The 17336-nt window shown below is 38.4% G+C and overlaps 1 protein-coding gene across 2 annotated transcripts in view; it reads right to left on the bottom strand.

Annotated features, from left to right (window-relative positions):
• Nucleotides 1-14814, bottom strand: part of CD247 (CD247 molecule) — a 56665-nt gene extending 41851 nt beyond the window's left edge. For both annotated transcript variants that reach the window (XM_069849919.1, XM_069849920.1), the window contains exon 1: nt 14440-14814. In XM_069849919.1, coding sequence (XP_069706020.1) covers nt 14440-14563 — 124 coding nt within the window. In that variant the 5' untranslated portion in view covers nt 14564-14814. The remainder of the gene's footprint in view (nt 1-14439) is intronic.
• Between the last annotated feature and the right edge of the window lie 2522 nt (nt 14815-17336).

Raw genomic sequence — 17336 nt, 5'->3', positions numbered from 1 at the left:
TGTTATGCAACAGATTCAATATTTTAAAGCCAGGAAGTTTGCTAGCCCTTAACTTTCAATAATGTAATTCTAAATGGTGACTGGCACATAGAAACTCTTTTTTATATTAGAAAACTGTACCGATCTTGTTTTTCAACAATTATGTTAAAGTTTTTCTTCACAGATCAGAGGAAACTGGGTGTAATCAAACACTATGTCACATTTCATTAATATTTGTGTGACCCAAGCAAAAATTTTTGTGATTTAGTTAAGACCTGTACATCATTCTAATAGAAATATACCTTAAAGCATTTGGTCTAGTTGTAGCAGTTCTTATTGAGACTGTATCTCTTCTGTGAATTAGATAAGGTAATTGGTCAGTTGCAATGATCTCATATTTGTATTTAAAAATAGCAAGTAAATAAATAAGATTAATGAAAAATAAGAACACAAATAGGGTTTACAAGATTTAGTCCTTAGAAAGGGTGAATAAGGCACTTGCAAACTAGCTGAAAGAACAAATGTTGAAATTGCAATTTCGTACTGGAAAGCTGAATCAGAGCAGATGAATCTTTAATACATACGTGGCTCATCAAAGGAGAGGGGTTTGTGTTGCTCATTCAAAAAGTGACTTTAAGTAGAGACCAGGTTATAAGTTCAGCATGTTAGGTTGGAATGATACCTGGGAATGACTGACTTGCACTGGACACATTCAAAACGTTACATATGTGCGGGTAGCAGAACATACATGTACACATAGCATGGTCAGAGAAAGACAATATAATGAAACTTAAAAAGGCATTTATGAATTGGTATTTCTGGATTTGCTGATTTATATTTGGTTTTTTAAACAATTTAATAGCAGTCTTTGCTATTACAGAGATGATAACAAATCTCAGATGTGTTACTGGTAGGAAGGTAAATAACTAGAAAGATATATCCACATCATTTGCTTATAAAAGATTAAATCCAGGTAAATACTCAGAAAGGGAAAGGAAATAGGACAGAAACAGAGGTGGTCTCAGCAGCAATAGCACTCACTGCCTTTGAAATAGTAATGTCAAGATGAAAAAAAGAAATATTTCATTATTCCTGGCACAGCTGAGGAAATATTACACACACACACACCCTTGGGCTGAATGTATGTAATATTAGAACTTCACTGACACAGAAAACTGCTGTTTATCTCATAAATGATGAAAGAGTATCAATAGATATTGTACTTCTAGTATGTATGCATACAGCAGTAAACAAACACTTGCTAAAGATCATCTTCGATCCTTATTAAATCTACATTTTAAAATGGCTTCAATAAGGGAAATTAAACATATTTTAATGCTATTATATGCACATATGAACAGATCTGCTTACAAACACATCCATACATTTTTGTCCTGATCTCTGTACATACTCTTGTGCAATGTCAATAGCATCTGTGTTTGTACCCAGCTATTAACTTCTATAGCATAAATAAGTCTGTAATAAGCTTGATAAAACATTGGGTATTCTTATACATCTCTCAAATACATAAATAAGAAAACAGACCTAAGAAGGTCTCCTTTGCTCCTACAGATCACCATCTGAAAAATTCCATTCCATAAACTTAGCAAACTGCTGCCGGGTAAGAATTCAGTTTCTGCCCCCTTTGCCCCAAGAATAACCTATGCCAAAACTATTCAGATGGTGTGGCACCTTCTTCTGCTCCCCCTAATGTAATGCAGCAACCACTTTATGGCTGTTTTTCCTAATCTGCACTCATTTTTATTTCATCCACTCTCCTCGCAGTGTATTTTAGACAGTAATCATCGCCTGTCGCAAATCCTCTGCACAAATATGCAAGTGGGTGTTCTTTTACACGCTACACACAGGTGTTTAAGAGGTAATGTTTTGATGAATTATACGTAAACTCCATTTAAGGTGCTACTTGCCTTTAGGACTCTATTGGCAAATATTTCACACTTTCCCCTCTCCCTTCTCAGCTTGAGACCCCAGTACTGAAAGGCTTCAAAAAAAAAAATAAATCCAAAGAAGCTTTCAGGAATGTTCACACCTCTCTGGTTCTCAAATACGACACAGATAACAGATAAGTTGCTATGCACTGAGAATTTTCCAAGCCACATTACAGATATTACCCTGTATAAGCCAAAACACCCTGAACAAAAGCTCTGCTGAAGTATATCTTCCCTTAGGCAACTTTGCCTCTCAGAAGCCAAAGACCAGGGAGTTCAAGACAGAGGTGCTCTATTCAGCACCTGAGGCAAAAGAGGCTGCACACGCTGAGCAAATAAACTGCAGTCAGTCCCAAAGGAAGTCCTTGCCTTGATGCCTGGTTAATAGTTAATGTATAGGGCAAGGCCTCAGTAGCCAGGAGCTACCTGTGAGAAAAGCAGCATCTAGTTATAGGAAGCCAGATAGCTGACAGTGGATCTACAGCATTTACTGAAATAACAAGAACTGTTTCCATTAAAAATAACGTACGTTTTAATTAGTCTAAATGAGATATTTAGAGATGACAATCATCAGGGTCCTAGCGTAGGTGTTCTTGTGGGCGTAAAAAGTGACTACAATCATTGTCCAAATATATTTGCAATCTCAGTACTGCAGTCTCTAAACAATAACACTCAGACACCCACTCACCAGCTTTAAACATCATCACGTTAAGAGCTGTACCAGCTTGAACAATGACAGCATGCATGTGTTGCATGGAGAACAGTAAATGTTTTTCATCTCCAGAGCATGTTTTCTAAAGAGCACAAGATCCTTTCTAAGTGTGAAATAACACACTGTCTGTACAGGACATTGTTTTTCCCTCTTCACTTCAGGAACGCTAACAGCATTTCTGTAACTTTTTTCTTCCTCTCATCAGTTCAATCAAATCTAGAAGGATTTTTAACGAGAATGAAGTAAAAAGGTTGTCACTGTTCATAAAACAAGCAAAGGGTGTCCTGTAAGCAGCACAGGTCACTGTGAACGTAACAGCAAATTAGAGACAGCTAATATTTTAATTTCCATATATAAAATACATTACACTGGAGGCTCTAAAGGATTCTCAATAGATCTCAGTTTTCAAAACACCATCATAAAACAGGCAAATAAAACTCTTTGTTGGTTAAGCAATAGGCTTCCGGACCATCCATGTTAACATGTTTAGAAAAAGTTATTTGTATATAAACAACCAGATAAGCAATTTAGAGTTAATAAAAACAGCTAACAGAGTGGTCCATCTTGATTAAGTTTGGACACTGGTCTATTGGAAAGCCTACGCACATTCCAGTGGCTTTCTAAAGGTTACACAATAAATCAGATACAATTGAAAGTACAAAACTTTTGTGACCTCTTTTTTCCATTTTGTGTTTCTATCTGTTTCACTAAGAGGAGAAAGACTCTGTGGGAATGATGGGAATTGTCAGAATTATCTACAAATCCTTTAGATGAGATACCAAAATTCAAACTTTCCAATTTAAAAAGTTTACTTTCCATTCACACTGAGTTTTCTTAGTATCCTAATGGCAATATTTCTAATCAGATTATTAAAAAGCATCAGAAGATACATTAAAAATACTTACAACTACAAGAAAACAAGATAACAAGGAGTAAACCAGAAAAACACTGAAAAATAAAAATTCAAAACAAAACTGCTTTAGGAATTAAATACTATTTAACTGTAGATTTCAACAAAATCACTTAGTAATGCTTATGCATGCAAATTGACAATTAAAAGCTTGATAGCATGCCTACTTAGGGACACTGTTTTCCTTGGTATAAGATACTTACTAACTATGCACAAAGTTGAACACTACTATGCTTTTACTATAGTATGTTCTCGAAGCTTGAAAGCCCTATTGAACCCACAGGCACAGAATGAGAAACGTTCTCCTTTCCAAAACATTTATATATGCTCTAGTCATTATGGAGGCAGCAGCAGCTCACAAAAACACTGCTAAATTGTTTTTCAGCTAGCTGGTAACAGCGCATTTCCTTTAGCACAGATCTTTGTGCGACCTGCAAAAATCTGGCTGAGCAGTTTAGTAAATGCCCAAGAAGTTTGCCTGAAGTAAAACTCCAGCTGACATCACTGGGGAGCTACCTACAGAATGCAGCTAGCGTAAAGCTAATTCAGGTATGTTTAAATGAACGGCATTTACTAAAACACTGATGTGACCTGACTAGAAGAAGAAAGTTTGACAGAAATTAATTACTATCCCCACATTACTGTTACAGCATATAGACAGCACCTTTAGAGGTGAAGCTACTTGCCAAATCCTTTTAAATACCCGAAACCCTCCTTTCTGGCTCCAGCTAATCCTTCCCTTCAAGACAGGTCAGAGCGTGTGCTGGGCTTTCTCAAATTGCCTCTTCTGATTGTATTTCATGTGGTTGACTCCCTCAGATCTCTTCATACCCTTAAGATTTAGTAATCTAGGACCTTCTTCTAAATCCTCCTGTCCTGTATAAGTAATAATATGTGGTTGTAGAAGTGGAAGAATCATCAAATTATAAGCATACATTACCAGTACTCATACTGATGTTACTCTTGCATACCCACTCGTAAGAGAGCAGCACCACCTCCATGCCCCATTTTGCAGACAGTCTTACACACAGGAGCCTGCTTAGGGATTCTGATAGTCCTGAAACAGAGTCATGGAATCATAGAATGGGCTGGTCTGGAACGGGCCTTAAAGATCATCCAGTTCCAACCCCCCTGCCGTGGGCAGGGACACCTCTTACCAGACGAGGCTGCTCAAGGCACCATCCAACCTGGCTTTGAACACCAGGTTCAAGGTCTCCCCAGTCACTACTAGAGACAGCACAAGTTTTGCAAGGATGGATGGGGAAACACCCCACTCAGTAGCACTGACCCTTACTTAGAACGCTTTGCAAAACAGTCAAGAACATCATCAAGTCTTCTGCAGAACAAAAATACATGTACTTCATTGACTGTGAATGATTAAACTGATGCTATAAAATACCACTGCAGCTGTGACTTATTTTCTTTTTGTTGCATAGGTTTATCAACATAACATTTGTTCATCAGAAACATTTCCAAGTGTAAATTCTGATGGCATATTAATTAGGGAATGTTTGCAGTCTCCTGTTAGAGGTTTTCATCAAAATCAAATGTTTCTTGAATGGCTTGGCACATGGGAGTCCCATTCAAGCTTCTGCTCTGAGTCAGACAGAATAAGAACTTGAATCTGGGTTTCCCTCTCCCCAACTGCAAAACAATAATGGCTCACAGACTTTGTTTTGTGTCTCACAAAAGTACTTCAGAAGGGTTTGGTTTACTCCAGTGGCAGACAAGGGGGGAGGGGGGGATCCAGCAAAGTTTTGCAGACTGTTGCTTCCCTTTAAGCTCTAAATTAAACTTGACATTCCTTCTACTAAAGCCATCATGTTTAGCAAATAGGTATTTGGCCCAAGATGTAAGAGGAAAAGCAAGAGAGAAAGGGGGCAAACCTGTTAGCTGCTTCTTTGCAGCTGAGAAAGATAAAATCAGAAAAAAAACATCTTGGAAAAGATGTCACAATAAGATAGGGCTGAAGGTTCGTATCTGTAAGTTCCCTAAGAGAGTTATAAAAAAAGAAAAAAATTGTCTCAAGCCTGAAAATCTGCTGCTGCTTTTCCGTCAGAAGAGACATAGCTAACAGCAGCAACAAGCACATTATAGCACTGCTGGGTTTTGAGGCAAGTAGTAAATTAATGTCTGAGTTATTAGAAGAAAAGACATTAATTTAGCTGCATGAATAGACAGGAGAGGGAAAAATCCAGTTCCATCTAGTTCACATTAATACTAGACACATCTGAAATTTGAGAGAATTCAAAACAAGGTAAATTACAGCTGTTTCTTCTAGAGAGAAGGATTTTTTTAAAAAATCTCCTGGGTTTTTAACATTCAAGTTAAGGAAAAATGCTCAGAGATGTGATCAAAATGCACCTTAGAAAAAAAGTCAAGTAACAAACCTAGTATGCATAACTTTTCACATTTCATTCTATGTTACCTAAAGGTCTTGCCAAAAAAAACCCCCAAACCTCTTGAAGATCTGTAGTTATTTTCAAACTTTTGGGCATGGACCATCATTTTGAAGTTACAAGCAGTCTTCATCAGCACTTCAGATCATATCTAAGACAGCATTGCTAATCTGGGAGGCAGTTGCCTTAAAACAACTTGCTTGAATTTTCTCAGAAATTGGAAAATGGAGAGAAAATGGAAAATATTGTGCTATTTTCAATAAAATTATTCCTAATTTGCTAGGGAAAGAGAAATCCATATTCTCAGCAAACCAAATTGGGCTTGATGGAGAAAGCAGAGGCCATCTGCCAAAACTGTGGATGAAGAAGCCGTCACTCTGTGCAGTTGTTTAGGCTTTCAAGCGAGTACATTTTATGGCTCACCAGCAGTTTGCAGCCACCCACCTGCACCTTGACTAACATGGAACAGGTTATGGCACCAGGCTGTGTGCTAGTCTTTGCTGAATAATTCTGGTTATATGCACGTATAGGAAACGCTCCCATCTCAAACAGAAGTGAGATTGAGTCCTACTGAAAGCATAATTAAAACTAATTTTACTGACAGAGATTCAGATTTTTTTTTCTTCCTCATTTGAGATGCTTGCTCCAAGAAGTTAAGTTCCAGAAAGCCTTTGTGGCATATATTAGATGCTCATTTTTTAAAGTAACTGGAATGGTGTTTGACCTTCTGCTTGAAATCCGGATGCGTTAACATTGCTTTTCTTCTCTGGTCCACCGAGTATAGTCACATTCATAATAGCACAAATGCTCAGTTTTACATTTGAAACATCAATAGTTTCTAGAAGTTAAAAATTATGCAACTTGTAACAGTGTATTACTCCCTTTCCTTCTCAGGAGAAGGGAAATCAGAGGGCAGTTGTTGAAAATGGTGCATTTATCTCATTTACTTTCATCAATTCTCTTTAAGCTTACCACCTGCAAAGATTTAATTCTTATACTTTATTCATCAGAGCAACCCCCCACTCCCCCAGCAAAACTTATGCAGAGAATTCACGTGCCCAGGGAAGCTTGTTACTAACAAAGAGCGTGTTACAGGTAAATGAGGAGACAAAACCACAGGGAAAAAACAAGTGTGAGGTCAGATCTATCACTAGAATAAGCCTCCAAAGTCAGTTAATTAGCACTGAATTACTTTGGTTGTATTGCATTTGTAACTCTTCAAAATCCAACAGACTATTAAGTGATGAACCAATATTAATTGCAGGAATTTTTGCATTTCCTGAGAAATACGAATTCTATATTAAAAGTAATAAAAAGTAATAAAAAAAAAACAGAGAAAAAAATATACTTACGTTATTGAAAAAGCACCACTCCCTTACACCTCTCCTGAAAAATCTCCTATTACAAATTCCTTTAACAGGTTTTAGTCCATAACAGCTTAGACTTTAAGAACGAGTTTCCTCATGCACACTAACTCAGTCGGGTATCTTACCTCTAGGTAATAAGCCATAAAATAACATAAAATGGCAAATGAATCCTAAAAATTAACAGCAAGTTGTTCATAAGAAATCTGTACACTCAAATTAATTTGCTACAAGACATTTTATGAACAGAGCAATTGTAATTGCAATAATTTGCAGAATTGTTTGATTGCTTTTTAGAATCTCCTTAGCTTTGGTAGACTTCTTTTACAAGATACCAATTACATAACATTTCTCTCTCTCTCTCTCTCTCTCTTTCTCTGTATCCTGTCTTCCTTCCTTCAGAATATGATTCTTAACACATCTTGCAAGACTTTATTCTACTTTTCAGTCTTCAGGAACGTATGTACATTCCTGCACAAGGTGCTGCTGAAATTATCATACGTTACTTACATAAAAGCCCGAAGTGATGATTCTGTGCAAATTTGCATCATGGAGAGAGAAATAGAGAGAGATTACTCCACATAATTATGGTAAGACTTCTTTCTTGCAAATGGTTTTGCATGATTGGATGGGAAACAAAATAAATCGCAACAAGACACAGTGGATATACACAGAAATTATTTCTCCCAAAGGTTTGATGTTGGGTTTTCTGTCTGAAGTTTACTGATATGCAACGGAAAAAAATATCTAATGTTATAGTAATTATCCACTACAATGTATGATATGATACAAGTCAAAATTTTTCTTCACAAAGGTATAAAAATCTGCTGTATTAATTGTGAGCTGTAAGGTCCCAGCCCTTACTGGATTCCAGTTTATGTATTCTTTTTAAACACGTCATGCAAACCATTCAACTATTTCTGAATGACAAAACAAATACTTGATAACTAGGAGCTGCAGTATCTATTGTTAGGAAACTGGTCTCTTTCAGTGAAGTGATGTTTTCAGAGTATGTGAAAAGTGACATTGTCACTCTATACCAAACTATTTCTTCAAGTTGATTTGATAAGTAATAATTTATTGTATGTTAACTTTTAGTTTCAGCTGAATTTTTAAATTAACTAATTGAAAATAAACATTTTGCAAACAAAGTATGTAACCAGTTAGGGCCCCACTCCTATATACAGATGCCCGTGCAAAGAATCTCAATCCACTTGCAGGATCTCTGTCAGTATAAGGGTTTGCTCTCACCCATTGAATAACTACCTTCTGGACATTTTGCTCTTTTGCCCCTCCCAAGCCTTAGTTTGCCGTGTGACGAGATATATGCCATGGGGGACCGGAATGAATTTGATACTCACACATTAAGTATTTGGGAAACATTTTTATGAATGTTTAGCACTGTTTATTTCAGGTCTTGGCTGTCATGCCGATGACAGCAACACTCCAAGTGAAACGAATGCAAAATATCCATGCTCCTGGCTGGAAAAAAATGATAATAAAATTTGGATGAACAAATAAAAAAAGGGTTTTTAGTCACACAGCTCTTTCCTTTATTCAATGGCTAATGTACACTTAATTAAAAAGAATTAAAATATCACTCAGATTAATAATCCCTCATTAATTTTGTGGATATCACATCTTATCCCATTTGAAAAGTCTTACAGTCCATTACTTTGATTTTAAAATAATAAAATGTGTTAATTTGCTTTTATGATTCAAATTTTGGGGTTCTTAGGAAAACTTCTCTAAGTGTTCTTCGGTTCTAAGTGCTTGATGTACTTTTCTTTTTGACCAGGAAGCCGTTATCAGTGAGCATTGTGGTATCCTGAGCCGGGCTGGTCTATCACCCCCAAAAATTGCAATTGCCTTAAAAAAAATTTTAAGTGACAGGTCATACAGCTGCTTAGCTCCTTCTCTGTTTCTGGAGCCAGGCAGGCTTGCATTTTCAAGGTTTCCTTTACAAGCTAGGAAATTTGACTAGGAAACTAAAAACATTTATTTATTTATCGTGAAAGTGAAGATTTTCACCTAAGACAACAGCTTGGGTTTTAAGTAAATAATTTATGGTGATATTTCTTAAAAAAACTCCAACCCGCAGGTGCTGACAAATAGCCACCTTCTAGAATTATTCAGTGTGCCCTACTATAGTTTAGCTATTATTTGTTGAAAATTGTCCAACATTTTTCCTTTGTCAGCTTCCTTCAAATTCTAATTTTGTGTATATTTCAACTCCGTGCTATCTGAGTTTTCAAAGAGTTCTGTTATCATTACGGCTTCTCCTTCATTTAAAAATATAACAAATGAAAAAAATGTTATGCTACGCAGAAGGAGTCAGACATAGATAAAGTTTTCACTACAATTATATCCCATGAAAGAAGTAGTAAAAGCATTTAATGGGGCTTCAGAATCTGTTTGCCAGAAGGACAATGTTTATCACACTCTTCATATACCGAAAGTACATGAAGATGGAAAATTCCAAACTTGCTGCTCTTCTTCTCATTGTATAACGACATCTTAAGAACAGAATACAAAAAGGGCTTCCAAACCTTGATGGTTTATTCCTAGGAAACTTGTAGGGATTCAAATATTTCCAATCTATAGTTCAAAAAATGAGATGACTTCCACCTTTTAAGCAAAACTTGCATAGACATCTGTGCTTGAGGTCTCTGAGGCTTAGGAGCAAGATATTTTCACTTCTATTTTTAATAGCTAAATTGTCAAAGGACTGCAAGAACTACACATCAGTAAGTCTAACTTTCATAAAGATGGATATATCCGTGGTATGTGGCTAAACACATGCATTTCCACTGTCTCCAGAGATCTGTGCATTTGAGAGAGCAGGCTGAAGAATTGCAAACTAAGCTTTTAGTTTTCCTGTTCATTTTATCGGTTATATATGAAGTTATAAATCAGTTGCATCGGGCAAAGTGGAGATAAATGCCTTCATTGCTTCCCTGAAAAAAAAAGTTCTGGACTTTTGTATTTTAAAAGCTAAAAATACTATGTATTTTTTTTTTAAGGAACAGAACTGAATTTAATTTAGAAAGCAATATTTGAAACCTGTCTGAAAAATATTACATTATACAATAGTGCAAATCAGAAAAATCTGCAACATTCCAGCTTCTTAGAGACTCTGGAATAGGATAAATTGTTTTCTTAATGGTAAAAAGAAACATCAGCAAAACTTTAATTAGGTGCTGACTGAAGTTATAGAAGTAGAACAGTGAAAAACAATATGCATACTAGTACACAGGCAAATGGACAAAGTAAAAACCTTAACAGGATAAATACTTGAAGTACTTTTAAGAAGTTGCATTTTCCATTCATGCCACCCTAAAAACTTACTCTATTTTCTTGCCAGAATAGCTGATGCATTTTACAGATCTACATACAATATAGACATTCAGATATATGATGAATCGGAGGAGTGGAGGGGGATTCGATAGTTATCTGCAGTTCTGCCAGCAAGTTGGGTTTTTTTTTTCTTTTTTAAAGAGTGGTTGGTTACCGTTTGGAGCTAGTTAGGAATATACTTATATATACTTATTTATAGGGATTTAATTTTTTTTTTCCTTGCTATGGTTTACTCATGGTGCTAGTCTGTGAATAACAGGAATGGCTGTCAAAAGCATTCCTCACATGACCGTTAATCTGTAAATCAAGTTCTCACCCCCTTTAAGCTGCTAGTGAATCTCTTGTATTCTCCCCACTTTGGTGTTTTATCGCCATCTTACTTAAGAACACACTTACACAGGATAAATACAAGCATATTTTCAGATAGCTTTCTGTATTGTGTATATAATTCCCATCTGGCATACAGGAGAAACCAAAAGGAATGTGATCATTAACTTGTTACATCATTCATTAAGAATTTTGCTTGGAAGGGTTCAGATAGAAAGCACTTATTCTATAACGACCATTAGACAATTGAATCTAGCACTGCAAGGGTTCAACAACTGTTCCTTTACAGGAACAGGCTACATTTGCCCACATTCTGTTCCATTTGCTAATGTGCCCGTTTAGATTTTTCCATGAATTATTAATGAATCATTGTGAACAGGCAGAGAAAAAAAGGAATAAAACATGTAAAATTAAGCCTTTAGTTTGGTTTTTTTGGTTTTTTTTCCCCTGAGGTGTAACAAGAACTCAGCTGAAAGAACCTAAGACAGCGCATAAGGACATGGCGACAGTAGCCAAAATAGTCTCTATTTACTTGTTCGCGTTTCCCAGCTAGGCTTGTAAACAAGTTGTAGTTCGTGGACCTGTGAAGTCATCTGATGAGAAAGAAGGAACAAACGAAACCTAAGACCCATTACCTGTCCATGAACCGATTAAAAAAAGGCTCCTGGCATCATGGCACTCAATGGGCAGAAGACATAGCCATGCAGAGCAGCAAAACATTGCAAAAATAAATTGTGCAAGTAATATCTGCCAAAGGCTGACGCATTTTAGTTTCTGCAGAGTTAGCAAAAAAAACAGGACACTGTCCAATTCCGCTCAGCAGACAATGCCGAGAAAAGTGATTTTGTAAAGAAGTGAAAAGCAGGGAAGGGCCGTACTCAAAGGACTCTTGCACATATATTTATATGCATGTGTTGTGTATTTGCACAAATCAAAGTGTTATCAGCCTTTAAAAACAAAAAAAAGCATTTCTCCAACATTGCCCACAGTACTGTTACGTTGCCATTGACACCTGTCATGCTTCAGACTAAAAGCTCTGTAAACTGCACAAAGATTTTTGCCATTTTGATTGTTGTATTCCATTAGAAGCCTCTCTATACTTTTATGTCTCAATGAACAACAGGAATGATGAAGTAATCTGCTCAGAAATTCAAATTACTTATTCTTATGCACTTTTTAACAGAGGGTTTATAGGAGGACCTCAGCTAAACTTCCAGATGTACACTTCTATACCTCTGAAGAGGGAAACACAGAAAACGAAATGTGTGTATATGGTTTCGCTCTGTAATTGCTTAAAGGCTAAGTTTGAGCATTCTGAAATTTGTGATCTGGTGTCAATAATTCAAATTTTGCATCAGAATTTGTGGCCCATCTCTAGAATTACTTATTTTGAAACAATTTTTTTCACATGCCTGACATCTTTATTTCAGTACTCAAAAGATGAAAAGGAAAGGCTTTGCAAGTTCATCAGTTCCAATCTTGGTAGCATTTTTCAACTGACCATTTGAAGAAAAAGCACAAAATGCATTATAGTCAAGTGGAATGAATTCACTGTTAGGTGGCTATGCAGCTTGCTGAATCTCTGTCCAGTCTGAGCTAGTTTTATGAAAAAAGTAAAATTTCACTTCACTCTAAGAAGACTTGAAAGCATGCCAGGCAGCAGCAGATCTTTGTTTCTGTTCATAGCTCTGAGCTCAAAAACTCACCTGTTTGGTCTCATCTTTGAACAAAATTCATGGTGATCTTACATTTCTGTTACTGTGTATTTTGCATCAACAACTTATCAACAACTCCACAAGTTCTGTGTTGCATTTCTTCCAGTCTACCTATATTCTTCAACTAAATGCTACTATTCTTCCAACTATTGCAGGTATCCACTCAAAAATACTTCCCCTCAAATCCACAGGCAACCATCTCTAAATCAATGGCAACAGCAGCTAGTTCAAAATTTGATTCCGTGTATTCCTTGTAAGTGTGGATACCCCCAAGAGCTTTGCATCAGAGATGCCTGCAGTGCTAGCCTTACCCATCTACAAACTGTATTGCCTATTTTTCAGTGGAAGTTTTCCACTAAAAACATACAAACAGGAGCCTAAACTACTGATATCGTGTGACAGATTAAAAGGACAAAACACAGAAACATTTTTTGCAGGTGCATTTTGACCTAAAGCAATTTCCATATCTTTATAGCCCTATAAGCATCTACGGATAGAGAGCAACGTAGAAAATCTAAGTACCAGAAGTATCATACTAAAGTACAGTATAATTCTCAAGTGTCAGAAAGGGAGAGAGGCTCCTGAGGTTGAATGGCAGAGAAACAGAAGGTATGTCTGCTACAGAATATGCAGCTCTGCTTAAAATCCTCCAGAAACATAACCTCCATGAATTACAAGAGGTGCTTCCACAGCATTAGGAAATGGCCGCGAAACCCTTCTCTAATCTCCAGAAAATTCGCAAATAAGAAGCCTGTGGCAGTCACTGAGGCTCTTCAGTGTAAGGATGGGTGTTTACTGTGTACAGTTAGGACATACATCATGGAGGAAACTCTTCATTGTGGGGTTTTGCTTTATTACATGTTCAGACGTGGCCTACAAGTATTGATCAACTTCTCCAAGCCCAGACATTCTCTGGGTGTAAGTTTTGTTGATTTTTTGATCTACTAACCTACCAAGAGACACATTCCTGTCCCCCAAAATTAATACAATTTGAAGATTTGTGCATAACAAAGCTGCTTCACTTTCTGCCCAGGCGGGACCAGCATACATACAACTGTGAGAACGTAGATAAAGGTAAAAATGACCTCATTTTACAACATGTCTAGCAGAGACAGGAACGGAAGGACCCTACGCTTTGTCTCATCTCTTCCCCTGTCCTGTTTCTCGGCTGCTGTTCATGCCGTTCCCTGCAAACCAACCCCCCAGCAGCACGGTTCTAATTTTACCAAAGTTAAAAGCCTCTCTTGTGCAGATTACTGCAAATCACTACATCTTCATTATTGTACCAAACTTCTCCTTTTAAATCATAAGGAAAGCCACCCAGGTGAGCGCCGAGAGCGTTATTTAACTATGGGTTGTTGTTCAGCCGTGGCAACTACTTGGGCAGAAGAAGAGACTGCACGGACAGCAATGGCTGCCCTCATTGCCACCTCCTCCTCCCAGCCGTCCTGAGGGTCTCTTTATCCCAGGGCAGCTCAATATGAATCCTGCCACCTCATTCATGAGCAGCCATGATTCCAGCCTTGATAGGAGGACAGACATGGCCGAGGTCCTCGTGCAGATGCCTCTGCAGCTTCCAGCCACAATTAGGAGGACAGATGTGGCTGAGGTCCTTCTGCACATAACCCCCTACTACCAAAGCAGTGGGGAATCCACCACAGAAACAAAGTGCTCTTTCCTCAAAAGAGATTTAAGATACCTCCTCATAAAGCAAAAGCCTGCCTTACCTGCCACTGGGAGCTGTGCCTGTAAGACAGCAAAGATCACGAACCTCCTCCAATTCATCCTGCTCGCCCCAGCAGTGCTGGGGAGTGGGAGGCCAGGGGTGCGGAGGAGAGGAGGCACCTCCATGGGCTTTGCTCGTCTGCCAACCCCACAGGAAGCTCACCTCCTATGAGGGCTTTTGGAGTCCACCTGCCGGCAGTGGCACTGAAGCATGCGCCTTCCTCTGTGGGCTGGGGTTTACATTCTTGGTATTGATGCTTGGGGTTTCCTTTTGTATCATTTCTTTCTTTTCCTCTTTGCAAGATGGGTTTTTTTGGTGGGGTGTTTTTTCACTTTGTCTGATGGTTCCTAGGTCATCCTAGTCAGCAGCTGCTGATCTTTACAAGATGCCTAAAAAGTGTACGTGGTATCAAACTTGGCCTGATTTCAAAAGGGATTCTACATAACTATGCTCAGTGTGCAGTATGGCATAAATAGAAGTTTAAAATTCTAAGTTATAGTCACTCTTGAACAAGTAGCTGGCTAAACTGGTAGAGATATAAAGTTCATTTCTAAACCTAATTGAAATATGACCTTATTGTAAGCAACCTGAAGTGACTGCAGTCTCAGGTCCATGGGGTGGCTGGCATTAGGGTGAGCTGGACTCTGCACATCCTTGCAGACAGCCATAAAACATCGGCACAACTGGCCCTGCCTAGCTCATTTGATTTGTACCCATCCATGAAACAGAGATGCCTTTTGATGTGAGCACACCACATCTTTGTACTGTGAAAGGGCACCAGTGTGTGCAGAGCTCTGGAACCATTTTGTCTTCTGAGCCACTGCAGCCTGTAGGGCGGAGAGCCCGTGTCATCTCTGCGGGAGAGCACAGTGTGCATCTCTTCCTCACTCGGCTTGAAACAGAAAACTTGGCAGCTTCCAGCTGCCACTCCTACCTACTAAGTGGGCCATGGGATTCAACATTCTTGCTGCTTGAAGCTGTCTTCTAGAGACAGATACCAAGGCAGACCAACATACCCCAGTACCAAGACAAATGGTTTGAAGGCAGCTGTGGTCTGGGAGCTAAGAAGGCTTTTCAGCCTCACATTGAAGGCTCGACTTTCAACGTGGTCCTTGGACACAAACCTAAGCACGTTTGCCCAGCAGCCACACTGGCAGCCTGGTTTCCTACAGGTGCACATCCTCGGTCCAGCATGAGTGCAGTGCCTCCCACATTGCCTTATGCTCCATCACCCTCCTCTGTGGGGACCAGGTGGCTGGGTAGGCAGCTCCAGCTAGCACACGTACGTGCTCCGTGCTGACTAGCCCAGCAACCCAGCGCAAAAGTGAAAATGCCCTCATTTTTCTGCTGCTCTAAGGAGACTAAAGATCGCTGCACTGAGCTACACAAAACCATGAGTAGGAATGGGTTATGTTTGAGTCTCCTTTGTTTAGCTAGATTGATGTTGACCCTCAGGTCAGAAGTGGTTGGGGTGGTGGTGAGTAGCAGGCCGAGCCAGGAGAATCACAACACTTGTTTCCTTGCAAAGTCACGCTAGTAATCAAATCAGGCGGTATTAAGGCAGCACTACATGGGCAGGGGTGGAAAACTACACAGGCAACAGAACAAGCGTGCTTTAGCAGTAACCCAGCAAATGCCACTCCGGAAAACGTTTTGCACTATGAGGTGGGAAAACACAAACTGAGTTACGTTAACAACATTAAGTCATTTCATTATGCTTTCACCTGAGGACCTCGCCATGCTTTTCAAATTAGTCTTATTAAAGCCAGGGCAGTTAAGCTTTTACAGATAAAGAAATTAAGTCTTTAGGGAGATGGGGAAAACAAGGCACTAGAACTCAAAGAGAACCAGGAAACAGGGACACCTTGGAGTTGGTTGGGTTTTCGGTGGGGGTGGTGGGTGATGTTGGCTTTCTTTATAACAAAAAAAGACAAATAAAAAAACCAAACCAACCACCACAGAATGCATGAGAAAAAAAGTGAGAGCAGAGACAAGGTGTGGCTAGCAGTACTTCCTCCTCAACACGTCTCATTGCATTATTACTACTATTTTATTATTATTAAGAAGGAGCAGCAGCTAATAAAATGAATAATTTAGGACAACAGACGGGAGAAGAAAGCCAGCATAATGCAATGAAATTAAGAAGGGTGAAATCTGGAGTTTCAGAAATATCTTCCTGAAAAGGAGATAATAGAAGTAATTTTTCCAGCAAGTGCTAGGGCATTTATATGAAAATCATACCACTTGACACAGTGATGCCAACTCTCACTTTGTAAGAAATATCACATTATTGTACTCTTTTCAAATGTGAACAAACAAGAAAATTCACTTCATTAATAGAAATAAAAAGTACATTTTAGAATTCCATGAACTAGAAAAGTTTGAAAACATGACTTAGATGCACCTTAAAGCCTGAAACTCAGCCTCCTCCCCCTGTCACAGAACAACTGGCTCGACAGAAGATTGCTGAGTGTTTACAATTGTAATACTATTATTAGATTTCAGGATCAGAGCTTAGGCTGGGAGGAAGCACAAGTATCTCGATGAATAATTACTTTTTTTTTTTTCTATTTCTAATTCTTAGAAAGAGGAATGTGCATCCCCAGCAGGTACAAGAACAAGATTGGTGATAACTATTTCCCAACAGCATGAAGACAGCTGGCGGGGTGAGAGTTATGGTGCATGTAAGTAGTAAGGATTTATAGCCTTTTGAAAGCAAAGTAAATTGAAGTTCTTGGAAGAAAGAGAACAGGAAATTCATCACCTTGCCTGTCCAGAGTAATGAAGGCTAATACAACGATATAGCAGTATTATGCTTTTATTTAATAATTGTTATATTTTGTACCAGCCAATACTAAAATTACTAGTATTATTAGTACCAAAACCTAGTGCTGCATG

Source organism: Phaenicophaeus curvirostris, chromosome 1, assembly GCF_032191515.1.
Source record: "Phaenicophaeus curvirostris isolate KB17595 chromosome 1, BPBGC_Pcur_1.0, whole genome shotgun sequence".
In the NCBI taxonomy this organism is placed as follows: Eukaryota; Metazoa; Chordata; class Aves; order Cuculiformes; family Cuculidae; genus Phaenicophaeus; species Phaenicophaeus curvirostris.
The sequence above is the reverse complement of the archived record's forward strand: the minus strand, read 5'-3'. Positions and strand labels throughout refer to the sequence as shown.